Here is a 15,558-nt window from a genome sequence, read left to right on the forward strand (position 1 = left end):
CCTTCAACTTAACACATTCTCTTTGAAGACCGAGATTCAGTTTTAAAATGTCAGACTTCTGAAATTTTCTTTTATTTTTCTTCAAGTTTTAATTATGTCTGTGTCTTGGCCAAGTTGAAAGTGGGTTTGGCAGATGTGAATTTCGGATGCACATTACACTACCTACTAGAGTAGACCACCATACTCTACTCTCTATTGCTACAAAACACCTCGATTACAGTTTGTATGTTAGATAATTGTTTCATCAAATATATTTTGATTCGAATAACTTGTCGTTCGCTCGAAATATGTTTTGAAATTATACTATACAATAAACCGAGATCGAGAAGGAAATTTTCGCGTTTTTATATTCTCTAGCCCTTGTCAGTGGTACAGAGGTCGGAACACATGAAAAAATGTTAAGTTGTCGAATAAAACAATCGAATAAAACCTCTTCAGCCAGAGTTTATACATGATTAACGATCCTTCGTCAGTTGGATATTTAAAACAAAAGTCTTCATATGTCAAATCAGCTGCACGAAAGGATTATGAGGCTTTCAACAAGAAACGAAATATTGTTTAAATATTAAAAACAAAAGATTAGCAGTACAGCGATTGTAATCAGACTATGTCGATATATAACCTCACACACTATTATTACCTTACATCAAAACGAGTTCCAGTGTCTAATAAATCATGCTTATTACGTCATCAAGTTTGAAAATGGTGTAGTTGATGATGGATTTCATGTTCCAAGTGAAGAATTGTTGGCAAAACATCTTACAAACAAAAAGTTAAAAAACAGTTCAAGGGTGTTAGTATTGTACCTCCCTGAAGTCGACCAATATTTATTTCAAGGTTGTGCTGGAAGCCGCCGTATGCCAGCTGATGTTCGTTAATATAGGATTATATATACATACTAGTTTAATATTTAAAGGAATGCGTTGAAAGCATCCGTGATAGCCGCAAGTGTCTTAAGGAAGACATTTGTAGATGAGAGGACTTCACATGTCACTATTGTACTTTCATATGTTATAGTTTTCACAATTCAAAACGCCAACCAATTTCAACTTATTCGAAATTTGATATTTGTCATTTGGACTGTTATGTCACACTTGTGACACACAGTGTTGAGCTTTTATGTTCGATACTTTGCACCATTATATTGTTATAACCAGACAAAGGTCTAAAAGTTAAAGTTGAATCAAGTTCTGTTTGGTCTAGAGTGATATAACTATATTTAATAAATTACTAAAAATATACTTTATTTATACGATTGACATTTCTAACATTTCATTGTAAAATACTCAAATGTAATATTAAACATTTCTAGAATTCACCTACATAGATATTTCTATACCAAAAGGTCATTAGCGATAGATTTTGTTATCCTTTTTGGAAAAGAGTTATCTTGAAAAATCGTGTTGAAAATTCATTTTATGAATTCATATATGAATATGTTTCCTAAATTTCGTGTTCTGTGGTTCTTGACAAGTTTGACGAAGTCAAACCAGCCTTATTTCAAATATCATTAAAATCAGATGGCAAAGAAAAATTGTTATCAAATCCCTTAATGGTTTGTGGCGGTTAGAAAAAGGATTTTCGAAATAGAAATTAAACAGGTTTTGCGTTGCATTATTTGGATTACTGAAAAGCACTACTTTCGGTGTGTATTGAATAGCAGAAAAGGGTTTTATTATGGAATGAACTTCTTCAAACTTTGCATCTGATAGAAAAAAATATTGTAAGCTCCTTGTAAATGATGCCCATTTATGACAATTATTTCCTTGTTCCTTGTTATGTTAAGATTTATCATCTGGCATTACTTAAATGGAAACTTACCTCTGCATCGTCCTGGCTTTTCACCACGTATTCTGGCTTCTTCCTCATGTATTTCATTTGATCCCTGTGGTCACGTCGTAGAAAAAAATGTTCCCCAACACAAAAACTCACAAACGTGAAAGCAATATTTATCACCGATAACAATTGAACACACGACAGCCGCATGTTTTGATTAACAATTCATCAAAATAACAAACACACTTCGGCATGGAAGTTTAAATAATTTCACTTAATTCGTAAAATAAATCTTCAGCTTTTTGTATATATTGATTAAATACACAATCCATAAAAATTAAACACTCTTTGAAATTGATTCACATTGCTAATCCAGTAGTGGTATAGATGATGCTTTATTATATTCGAACGTTCAGAATCCAGACTAAAAGAATGTGAGGTTTGGAATCGTATAAATATGTCGCCTGTCACCTCTAATGAGGAGGGTGGTATCGTGAAAAACTACACATTGAAACAACTATCTGTATTCCACCAACTTATATAATCGTCAACTTTCTTGAGATTTTTTTAATGTGTCTACGTCACTACGACACTTGAAGCGTCACTCCCTCGTTTCCTGCAAAAAAAGAAAGATGAAACCAGTTACATATAATTTCCCGTCAATGATTAACGGAGGACCTGCAGTCAAGGCAGACGTGAATGAAATAATTAATGATGTTGATAAATTAATTAAGTGCTATATTGACTAGACTGGAAATTGTCTCAAATTAGGATCAAAATTCCTGTAACCGCCTACAATAAACAAGATCGGTGACAGTTATATACCATTTTCTTTTCTAAATTTAAAAAGACAGAGGAAGGCACACAATTGCACGAGGTTGAGGGAAAGAGCGTGTAGGAAGGACTATGTCTCATAAATTTCACATCATTTCATGCATGGATTGTGGTTAATCTTACACATTTATAATAATCATGGGAAGGAACACGTTTTCTTTTTAGCTTATATTCCAGATAAAGTCATGGTAATGGCGTTAATACATGGGCGACCCAGGCCTGGCAGTCGTCTTGACATTACAGATTGTCAAATATATTAATGAATTGTATGTTAAATTTCTATTCATGTCAAATTCAAAGGAAACGGAAACTATCACCTATCACAATCAAGAATCATAGGTAACAAGGATAAGTTGTCAAACTGATATATATCAGTATGAATACTCCTGGATATTCAAAGATAATATATCTATGATTAAGATTTAGAAAGATATATCTGACAAGAAGCCAATTGTCTCCTCCGAACGTGCTCCAGTCGCACTCACAAACCACCGTTTAATAAATCTAAAACATGATATATCCGGTGTGTTAACAGACGATAAAAAAGGTGAAAGATTCACAGATTAGCTTCGTTTTTCATTTACCTTCATATCTCATTCATAAGTTCTAAATTATAATCCACTTCATTTTGATTGGTAAATATCGTATACACATGATAATATTAACCAATCAAAGGACCTTGTCATAAATCCCATTATATTGCATTAAATTACACCCCAGATTTTACTATCGATAAGAAAGTTTTGGACAGACTGAATTTTGTTTTACCAACACTTTACGGTTATTATTTAAATCCTTTTTTGAATGATTGTTTGTTTTGTTATCATGAAATCACATTTTCGTCTCAGAAATCACCCGATAAACTTGAGTTTTGACGTAGGTGATGACGTAGATGACCATTAATATTGCTACGCACTAATCTCAAATCCTGGCACAGAAACTTATTTATTTGACAAATCAATCCGTTCAATTCTCATAATAGGTTTGTATTACTGGTTGAAGACCTTTGCCTTTAACACCATACAGTATAAGGTGTTCAAGACTTGGCAGCAAGTGCTTTAGAAGATTCAGCACCAATTGCTCCAAAAGACTTAGCACATTATATAAGAAAACACCATGGATCTGGATCTCACAGCGAGGATGAAGATGAGATTTTATCATTTTCAACTGCAGCCTCTTGCTGTGTGACAAATTTAGATCTACGAAAGGGTGTATCGCATTGACGAACTCAATTAGAAGGTTGCCATTAGTGTGAACAGACACATATAGTTGTGACGTGCTTCAAGTTAATTTATCACTTAAAGACTTGATCTCAGAAGTTTCAACGTCTGGAGATGACCCTTACATTGCAGCAACGCCCATTTCCTGATTCTGATTACAATAACACGCTTCCACAAGTATAGCTTGAAGAAAACCCCAACAAACTGAGAGATTCGCCTTGTCAAAAAACTCATTTTTAATACAAAATGACAATTTATGCAGTTACAGAAAATTCTGTATAGTGAAAACGCCCAAATTTTGTCATTTTCAAAGACAAAAAAGTCTGTGAGCTGGGCTCGACATTTGTTCAAGTATGTTATTTACGACAACGTTATGTCAAGAAGGCAATGAAATAAAATTCTAAATGGCTATAAATAATATTGACAGAATTCCTGTCATTTTTCAATCAATTATAAAATAATAAAGTCAATCCCGTATAGTTTATGACAGGCAAATTTGATAAGACTTTTCAACAATTTCATGGACGAATTTCGAAGTTTAAATACCTTAAGTATTAATTTTTCTATGTGGCAAACCACATTGATTTGGCGAGGAAGGTCTACAGTCCCCCAATGTCCAATAATACTTAGAAGCAAGTTCTGATTTGAACAAAGCCTAACATCCGACTCTCATCCCTGGAACACCAAGAACTCATGACACGTGTTACTGAAAAGTAAGGAAAGTGCCAGTGTATGTGGAAGTCAGGAAGGTGCCAGTGTATGTGAAAATCAGGAAGGTGTCAGTGTATGTGGAAGTCAGGAAGGTGCCAGTGTATGTGGAAGTCAGGAAGGTGCCAGTGTATGTGAAAATCAGGAAGGTGTCAGTGTATGTGGAAGTCAGGAAGGTGCCAGTGTATGTGGAAGTCAGGAAGGTGCCAGTGTATGTGGAAGTCAGGAAGGTGTCAGTGTATGTGGAAGTCAGGAAGGTGTCAGTGTATGTGGAAGTCAGGAAGGTGCTAGTGTATATGGAAGTCAGAAATGTGTCAGTGTATGTGAAAATCAGGAAGGTGTCAGTGTATGTGGAAGTCATTAAGGTGTCAGCGCCTGTGGAAGTCAGGAAGGTGCTAGTGTATGTGGAAGTCAGGAAGGAGCAAGTCTATGTGAAAGAACGATGTACAATGGAAACCAATCTTTACTAATTCTAAAACCGTTGTATCTGTTTTTTTTTTTTAAAGCGGAGCGGAATTGTCATACATTTATTTTTTAATTCGTCCAATAATTAAAGACTATGAAACAAAGTAGGGCTGACTTCGGTTAGCGTCAGCATTGGATATGTTAGCATTAGGTTGGTTATAGAAGCAACAACAGAAACAATATTGTTGCAATATGCTATCTTGTATACATGTGTTTAGCGAGATAAAAGTTAAATAAACGGTTAGATACTGTTGGTGGTATACAAAACTACAAGATGTACTAAATAACTATCAACAAACATACCTTCTGCCAAGACACCTAGACAAAATATATGCAACTTTCACTACTCTTATTGTCAAGCATTGAGAACTTTACGACCATATGTAACGAATATCCTTTGATGTCAAGACACAACCATCAGAAGTCGACCGCTTTCACAATGCTCTGAACGAGAAGTCAATAACGAGATTCCAGTAGAATAAATCTATGCTGCTGAAGTGCGCAGTTAGAAATATGGCTTTGACTTGAGTCAGTCTTATAAATATTTATAAAGTTGGGGATTCGTGTGGGCCGTCTGTGGGGGATTTGATTGTGATTCAAAATCATGATCAATTAAAGGATAATATTTTGACAACTTGACGTTATCTACTGGTGGATATCAAGCTTGAATGACCCCTAAATATCATTCACTCCTACATCGTTTTGTAGAATGAAAATGCAAATGCAACCACAGTCTACAATCAATGGGTATTATCAAGAATAATATTACGACAGTTTTGTAAAAGTACGTGTGGGAAATACGAAATATGTAACGTACCATAAATTAGGTTTAACGTGGTTAAAATTTTTGGAGTAAAACGTTCCGTTGGTCAAATTTATCAAAAGTTTTATGCCTGGGATGTACAGGATTACTTAAAAGATAAAATCAACCAAAAAATGTCTTAGGTAAATCTTATGAATAAAAAAGACTGAAACAATAACCGCCAAAGGTGTCATCACACACGACGTCCATACAACTACAATACAAGAATCGTGGGAGGCATTTCATTCAGAAGATCATTAACATTTTGACTTGATTCCTTTAGGATCGTATTTAGTCAATGGAGCTTTTTTTCTGACCACAAAATGTTACAAGCTATTATCTTAGTAAGTTATCTGTCTGTATCATTCAGATCATCGTGTCCTAGAGAAAATTATGAAACATCAAACATTCAGTGGTAAAGGTTGAACAATTATTGATAATTTCCATATATATCATGAATGAATTGATGGAGAGTAGGCGTAATTGTAGGCAATAATTAAAAAACAAAGCAGGAAAAGAACAGACGCCAATCGATAAATTATCAGAATAATATCTAAACTACTGGTGTCTGAAATGTCGGGTTAATCTTCAGGGAGACATTCTCATCAATTCATCAATTTCCATAATCCTATGACTCACCTAAGGTCACATCTGAATTTTTTGGTTGCGTAATAGGATTTTTTATGCGCATGTTGAGTTTAAAATGCATGATACATGCATGCATCGGCGTAGCTAACAATCAACAGTAGATGTTATGATGGTAGTCCACTGGGAAAATAGTTGATATCCCCGCACATACACGTGCACATCACTTGCGTATATGGAGTCCATAATGGATCGGCGTAGCTAACAATCAACAGTAGATGTTATGATGGTAGTCCACTGGGAACGCTTGGGATTCTTACTCCGTTTCTCTTGGTTTCTTACGGAAGTTCAAGTCATATGACGCTTGCATGCCAAATACACGTGCGTGAACACTAAGCTGAAGAAATCGGGGATCACATTTAAATGTATCCGTGTGCGTTAATGTCGGAAGTGCAATAGTTAACAAATGTTAAGAGGTACCACACCAGAACCATCAATTCTCTTGTATGAAAAAGCGAAATAAAAGGCGCAATAAGTCCTTTAATTTGTGTTTATGCATGAGTGAAGTTTTTACAATTGTTGTTTTTCTAACTGATGTTTACCCATTTATCAGTCGTCCTGTTGTATCTATTTAACCCACTGACTTGGGTAATCTTTGGCCTAGATTGTAATGTAACCTAGTGTTTTACTGCACCAGTGACCACAATTTACAACTTTATTACAAATTTAGTGACAGTTTATTTCTTTGGCAAATTAGGAATTTTAACAATCTTGAATATATCAGAATATCTAATGATGTACTTCAGCGTCCTTTTGGTGTCGGTCGTACTCTTAATTATTCATTAATATACTGAAGCGACAATAATGTTTCTAACTGACCGTAGAAAATAAGAATATATTACTATGCATTTGTTTGTTCATGATCGGTAGGACGTGTTCGTGTTCAGGTTGCTGAAAAGAATGAACATTACTTTTTATGTCTTATATAAATGAATGCCCACGACTAGCTCGGATATATATAAGAAATATTAAACCCAAGCATTAACGGTCTGAACCGCAAAACGAAACTCATATTAAGTCCAAATTAAGTTTGGCAATACATTGCTTGCAGCTAATGAATTCTTAAAACTTTCATTCTTACAGCATTTCTCGACGAACTCGTTAATTCAGAACGTCCAAATGTAGTTTGATTTGTTCCAAGGACACAAGATTTAATATATTTATCATATTTCTCTCAAAAAAACTAAGGTATCTTATCGCGAAAGTGACTAAAATAAGTAGCTAACTCTTCAGCTATTCTTAAAATGTTAAGATTGTTACTCTAATCCTGGCCACCATGACTAAAATATTTGTAGTATTATAAAACATCAATCAAGTAAGGTATAAAGGTGAGATACCTGGTATTTTTAACACATTTATATATTTATATCTGTACTGAACTCATTACCATTACTATCTCTGTCTTCAACTTTCTATATATACTCTCACTATCTGCTTGATTAATCTCAACAATCACTTGTTAATGTTAATACACGTTGATATGTTCATATCTTAGACCGAAACATCTGACTCTATTCCGGTCTCTGATAGCTATTTTGAAAGTTATCGGCTGAAGTAGAGACAGACTGGCCCTATATAGTGGTGATAACCGCATCTCAGAAGGTACGAGGGTTTTAAACCTATTTATTTAAATTTGATTCGCCAAACCCAGACATATTCGGAAAGATGGATATTTGTGTAGTTCATTCACACCATCATATGATTCCCCCTACACCATTTATCTGCAATCCAGCCGATAACCGTCAGTATATCAGAGACTGGAATAAAGGCAGTTATTTCGGACAACATATATCTATACATTTTCATACTATTTGTCTTGAACGATAAAAATAACCTTTGTTTTATGGATCTGAACCAAAAATAAATTAACGAGTGATTAAGTGGATAGAGTTCTCAAGTTTTTAAGATATTTGATAGTTTCATGGCAACTACAATCTAATAATTTCCTGACGATTGTTCTCTATGAGGTTTCTATTCAGATATGATGACTATGAAGAAAAATAAAGACATCCAGCGTAGGCGTACTGATATATTTCCTGTAGAATATTTATTTATTCCATAGAAATGCTCGATGTAGGATTTCCTGCAAAATATTGATGAATTCCAGAGAAAAGCTAGATATGGGAGATTTCCTGCAAAATATTGATTTATTTCATAGAAAAGCTAGATATGGGATTTCCTGCAAAATATTGATTTATTCAAGAGAAAAGCTAGATAGGGGATTTCCCGCAAAATATTGATTTATTTCAGAGAAAAGCTAGATATGGGATTTCCTGAAAAATATTGATTTATTCCATAGAAAAGCTAGATATGGGATTTCCTGCAAAATATTGATTTATTTCAGAGAAAAGCTATATATGAGATTTCCTGCAAAATATTGATTTATTTCAGAGAAAAGCTAGATATGGGATTTCCTGAAAAAAATATTGATTTATTCCAGAGAAAAGCATATGGAATAAATCCCAATGGCAACAAATTGGCATACAATTGAAAAACATCTACACATCTATGTCAAAATGGCGATCACAAGCAGACAAAATCACGAGGTTAACATGAAATGAGTCAAATAGCCATCTTGGATTATTCAAAGTCAGATGCATGTAGTATATTCGGAGACAAATTTGTAATCATTCGACTAAGATTCAACAGATTCTGCTTCTGTACAAGCACTCTTTGTCAATAAGCTCTGTGGTTATGTCAAAGGAAACTGATTTCTTGCGAAATAACGAGGTTCTGAATAATACAACCGAATATTAATGTTAAAGGTTACAGTAAACTGCGACCACCTCCATAATTTCTTGGCCAATGAGTAATCATTAAGTTTTATTTGAGGACTGGAAATTACATTAAAGGTTGTTGCTTTTTAACTTGGAAGAACTTCAGAGGACCTCCAAAAATAATCATCATTTTCAGGACTAATTGCCTCTTTGAATAACAAGGAACACATTTACAATAATGATATCAAACACCCACACTCACACAATAATGAGTATGTATAATTATTACTGTCTACCTATCGTTTTCAACGATAATTCATAATAACAAGGCATAAAAAATTCGTAAAGATCTAAAAAAAAAAACCTATATACTAAAAACTGTTTCAAGATCGATTCATTACAGCGTCTCTTACAATTATCCATACATGTAGTTCCTTCTATATAGGTTCTAAATAATAAGTGTACATAACTTATGAAAGATCACTAAGAATTCATACTTATGTTTTCAAAATTAAGGAATTAATTGCTTTCATTTCAATACACATTTGATGATTCCCTGTAGTTTTTGCACAGCTGATTTTAGAGATAGGTGCTTGAGGTTAAAACCTTAGTTTTGCTTACTTTCAACACAATAAGCAAGAACAAAATGATGTTAATTTTCAAAAAGCTGCCATCGTTTACTTGGTCATGAATGACGGTTTAAATCCGCGAATTAAGACCAGATGCATTAGTCGGGAAACATGTGACATAATAAACATGAAGACATTCTTTTCATACGACCATTCTGTAACAACACATGATATAAATTAATTCCCCGGGTGCAAGGACACGATGATTCTATTTATAGCCTTTTACCAGGAAACTTGTATTTGCATGTCGGATACCAGAAAGGGTGGGGGTGGCACCAGATGTGCGTTACACTTTTATAAGCGTTGTTAATTTCATACATCATACGTTTGGAGTTAAATCTCCTGCATTTACACATGTACATAACATTAACTGTCAAATACTTGGCCACAAATATTCAAAGAATGAATAGTGGTATTTGAAATTGCAGGTGGTCTGAACACTAGCAGGATTATCAAATGACAAAAGAGCAAGAGAAATCGTGTAACAATTGTGTTTATAGCTTTCGGTATAACCTGTGCATGTAGAAGTGTTTCGTATGCCCGAGAACTGCTACAGTTTAAGAATTGATCAATCAACCCAAAGTTCTTGGCTGCACCAGTTCTTTATATCCATATAAACAGGAATTTGATTTCATTCAGCATATTATAAAAATAAAAACCTGCATTATCTTAAAGATAGAAAACGAATCAATTGATTCCCACCTTACGATGCAATCCATTGCAAAAGGTTGTATATTTACTACTATCTGCATTATTCTAACAATTGATATATATTTTTTTACATCACATAAAATTAAAAGGGTACATAACGTTCTTATTTTATCAACCCCCCAAAATAACAAGTCAAGTACAAGATAACTTCATTTTACAACATCAATGTACTTGATTAAAACTCAGTTATAACTAAAAATGAATTCCGTTTGAGACCAGACAAATATGGAGTTTTTTACCACAAGCAACCAACAAAAAATGCTCAAATGAGCCAAGAGTTATAGTGACTTACTGTAAACTCGGCAAAATATTCTTCAAATATTTAATCCTTTTCCTATTCCAGAAAATTGTCATATTTATTGCTAATATCCATATAAAACACTATTTATCGTGGCTAGTCGAGTACAGATCTTTACACGTGGTAGTTTCTTACTAAAACAAGAGTTTACCGTGTCGACACAATCTGTGTACATTTAGCACTGCCTTGACACGAAACACAATTCCTTCTTGTCGAGAACGTTACCCGTGTTTTGTATTACCTAGACAGTGATGCCACAGTTTCTTGGTAGCTGCATTTTATTCTTCTCCATTGCATCCCTCATCAAGACATCTCTTCTCAATTACTAACTAATTCCATCTGTTAATTCAAAATAATCATTTAATAACGAAGATAATCTATAGAAGCAAGCTGATAGTCCTTCAAGAAGAGATTAATCATAGATTTGTCAGTCGACTAGTTTCAAAACACTCAACCCAAAATTTAATCGAATCTAAAAATAATGTCCAGGATTACATTCCAACCACTTTCAGAAATAAACTCCTTAGGTGTCGGAAATGGTATATTAGTTCTGCAAATATATGCAAGTACTTGGATGAGTAACATTTGCGATTCTAAATCATGAAAATTGCTTATTAAAATGCATCTGAGAAGAGGCTATGGAATTCCAGACAGTTAACTATTAAAACAATGCAATGTTATCTTTAAACTCGTTCACCTTTCAACATCATTTTAACGTGACACTTGGAGCTGATGGTATGTTGTCAATTTAACACTCTCGTCTTATGTGACTTGTTATTTTCTTAAGGAGTCTGTGCATTTACTCCTACACTTCCCTCGTGTCGATAACTATTTAAGCCAAAAAACGTTCAACCTTTTCAACTACCAAACTATCCAGATCCAACTACCACGATAACCAACAAGTGCAAATTCTGTTGAAAACGTCATCTACCAACTAACCTTCTCGACAACAATTTTAATCTCCGTTTGGTACACCAATATAGTTGTAAGTTTTTTTCAGTGGGAAACATTCCATGGGCATACAATGGTATACCTTCTGGTTTGGAAGCCGTGAAAGTACTTATTCCGGGTGTTTGGGAAGAAATTGACATGAACTATCGTACAAACGGCATCACTGTGTACTTAGCACTCTTTTGAGTGTATTTATTAATTTGTGGTACCGGTAACCGTTATTTAAGGCCTTATGCATTAATATTAATTGTAGTATGAATACATGGGCTACAGGTATAGGTTATAGTGATATTGAGAAAGTTGGATAAAATTCATACAATAAGAACACAAATGTTGTTTGTACTATTTAATAATGAACACGGATATGCATTTAACCGTTCTATGAAATCGGAATAAGATGGAGTAAAATTCTGCCAAATTTCAATTGGTGTATGACTCATAGTAAAGAATACAGTGCCAGTAGAATACAGTGAGCCAAGTAAGACTACTACCTGTTAGAAGATTTACAAGTGGTTAACAACTTAATGAATCATACCACTCTAACTTCACTTTGATGTGGCGTATTTCATGCTGCTAGAGAAAGATTTACAGACCCTAAATCAACGGGTGTCGCGACAAGTCTCATTTTATTAGAGCAAGAAATCATCATTTGTAAGAAAAAAATTAGACATTTTATACATCAGTAAATGGTTTAGACAACTACTTTTCATTTTTTTAAACTCCGTTGTTCAATATCTAATTCAATTAAAATCCAATTAAAAAGTTTTTCTTAATTAGACAAAGTCAATTATGACATAAGACCTAATCAAGAAAAGAACAAATGTTGATGCAAAACACATTTTCGACAGAATACATAACAAATTTGGAGGTCGTGATAAAACCATTCCAAATGCTTTTTTTAAAAATTAAGTTTATTTACATGTAGTAGAAATGACGTTGATTTTTTAAAAATGCATTTGACACTCCTCCCAAAATCAAGACCTGGAAACAGTTGATCGTAAGTGAAGCAGAATGATAGCGCAGGCGGTTTCGTGTACATTCGCAGGGTGATAAGCTGCTGTAGATTCGGGTGCCCTGCGACGGCCGGAGCAATTGAGGGGGTCGACCTCTCAAAATGCATTTATATACTGGTATAAAATGGCGACGACTAATCAGAAATATACCCGTTGCTGTATTTATTTCTTTTCCCAATTCTGAAATTTGACAGGTATGACATAACTACGCAGATTCGTATTAACCCCATTTGGCGTTTACAAATATACAAACGAGATGTTTCCATCTTTCACCAATTCGTATGGTTTAAATCACACATATTCGACTATCCCATAACAATTTCAAACGGATGTTAAATTTGTGATAATGTAAAAGCTGTTACCAACTACATTTGATTCGCAACAGGTAAAATATATTCTTTCAAAAATAGTTCCATTTCTATCTGAATGAAATTAAATATCTCACGAAGTTGCAATATAGGAAACTCTATCCATGTGGTTCTTATTGGTGCAAGTCTGGTAGACTATTACTGAAAATTAACTCAATGTTAATTTGAACTTTTTTATTCTTTCATCTTTGTATTGAATAATATAAGACAGGGAATGACAAGTGTAATAATTTAAATATCAAACGAAGTTCTAATATACACCTAGTAGGTATGATCACAGATTGTATATCATAAAAAGGTAATCGGCTGGTAACCAAATGACAAACATGTTCTTGTGATAGTCTAGAGTAATTGACACTTTGGATAAGTCAAAATAAGTATGGCTTCAAAAAAGATAGCTTGCCAGGCAAGGTAACATACGCACAATAATAAATAATAACGAAATCGTATGTGGCTTGATAATGAATTTTCAAATAATCTTAAAATCTATCAATTATCGTCAAATTCAAACATGAACTATGTCTCATCTTTGTACACACAAGGACAATAAGACTGAAACTGTTCATCCGAATATTACTAATTTCTAACTTGATCGAGATCTCATCCATATATACATGCATACCAAATTTCATGAAGATCGGATAAAAACTGTAGTCTCTATCGTGCCTACAAGGTTAATTTAACGTGTTTTTAATAAGTCAAGGGCAATAACAGTTCATCCGATTATTACCATTTTTGAACTTGACTGAGTTCTCATTAACTACCGCGCCTACAAGAAATGTGAACGGACCGACGGACAGGGGCGACGTCAATATACGTCGACATTTCCATTTCAATCAATCAAGTTTGTCAATGTTTATTTAGTGACAATATTTACCAACAGACAATACTTAAGTCTTCAACACAGTATCTACAGACCAAAGACTTCAACACAGTATCTACAGACCAAAGACTTCAACAAAGTATCTACAGACCAAAGTCTTCAACACAGTATCTACAGACCAAAGACTTCAACACAGTATCTACAGACCAAAGACTTCAACACAGTATCTACAGACCAAAGACTTCAACACAGTATCTACAGACCAAAGACTTCAACAAAGTATCTACAGACCAAAGACTTCAACAAAGTATCTACAGACCAAAGACTTCAACACAGTATCTACAGACCAAGGTCCCCCGCTTTGATTCTGTTCTTTGTGTTTCGACAATGTATTCTTGAAGCTTATCTGGTCCTCCGGAAGAGTTTCTGCAAAGCTATCACGTCATGGAGCAACAATTTCTTTAACTGTCCCATGTTATAGCGAGGTTTTCTTTCTGAAGATGAACAACCTGAAAATCAACTACTTTAGGCAAAAGTACAATTTAACATGACACGTTTCATTTTAACAACAAATGGTTTTGATGTTGCCAAATACAGACCAAAGCAAACACAAGTTTGATATAAATATGGGTTGAATAACTGGACAAATTTATACCAGTGGACACGTTTTCAACAGATTTGAGAGCTAGTTTGCTTGTTATTTGAAGCAGGTTGAAATAACAAACATATCCTAATATAAAGAGGAAACCATTGGAAATGATTTGTTTTCTGTGATTTGTTTATTTTGAGGTTAGACAGTTCATGTTGTTCTTCTTGACCTGTTCTGTCTGTTATGTAATCTAGTGTTAAGGAACACATAACTGCAGCTTTACAACACCTAAGATACATATTTAGTTTTGTCTAGAGATTTTAACTGTCGAGCAAAAAATTGAAAATTGCGCAGTAAGGTATGGTATGGTATGGAATAAAAGCAAATGATCCCACAACCGCTAACCTGGGGGTCCAACGTTGTTGGCTAAATTAACATACCGTTGTATTGTTCCAACCTGGCATATCTCAACAATTTCTTAGACGGGTTAATATGGAAAAGACGCCCAGTTATTCGGATGCGAAAATAAACCATTAGAGATCACATTTACCCAAAAAAGTAGCACTTCATTTCTTTTCTTTCCAATTTAGAATGTGTCGTCAAATTGAAATATATTAATAGAACATTTCTTAAACAAGAGACACCAAAGTGGTGTTAAGATTAGATTTCACAAATGACTTTCAGTAACATCCAAAATGTACTCAGAAACCGCACAAATACCCTTGATATTTGAACGAATAATTTTTTAGTATCGATAACGCCTATCTTTCCATTTGCTTTTATTTGTTTATTTATTAATAATAAACGCCAAGATTGATTGGGCTACCTGGATACATAAACTCCACCTTGACATTAGGTGTGGTAGTTATCGGGGTGTGGTGGACAATTCACCGATTATAATTCGACTTTTTGGCTAATAAATGATTTAATCATATTTTCTACCATTTAATTCACCATTTGTCTAAAGATAACATTTACAATGTTTCTTGCAGAATAAGTACAAATCGCA

General features: G+C 34.1%; 1 protein-coding gene across 1 annotated transcript; it reads left to right on the plus strand.

The window, feature by feature from the left end:
* Positions 1–4,539: 4,539 nt before the first annotated feature.
* Positions 4,540–4,902, plus strand: LOTGIDRAFT_122419 (hypothetical protein; the record flags this gene model as incomplete). Its single annotated transcript, XM_009060080.1, has 1 exon — positions 4,540–4,902. A coding segment is annotated over one exon (363 nt), but the record flags the coding sequence as incomplete, so codon positions are not given.
* Positions 4,903–15,558: the final 10,656 nt, after the last annotated feature.

The sequence above is a fragment of the Lottia gigantea genome, assembly GCF_000327385.1.
Source record: "Lottia gigantea unplaced genomic scaffold LOTGIsca_40, whole genome shotgun sequence".
NCBI lineage: Eukaryota > Metazoa > Mollusca > Gastropoda > Lottiidae > Lottia > Lottia gigantea.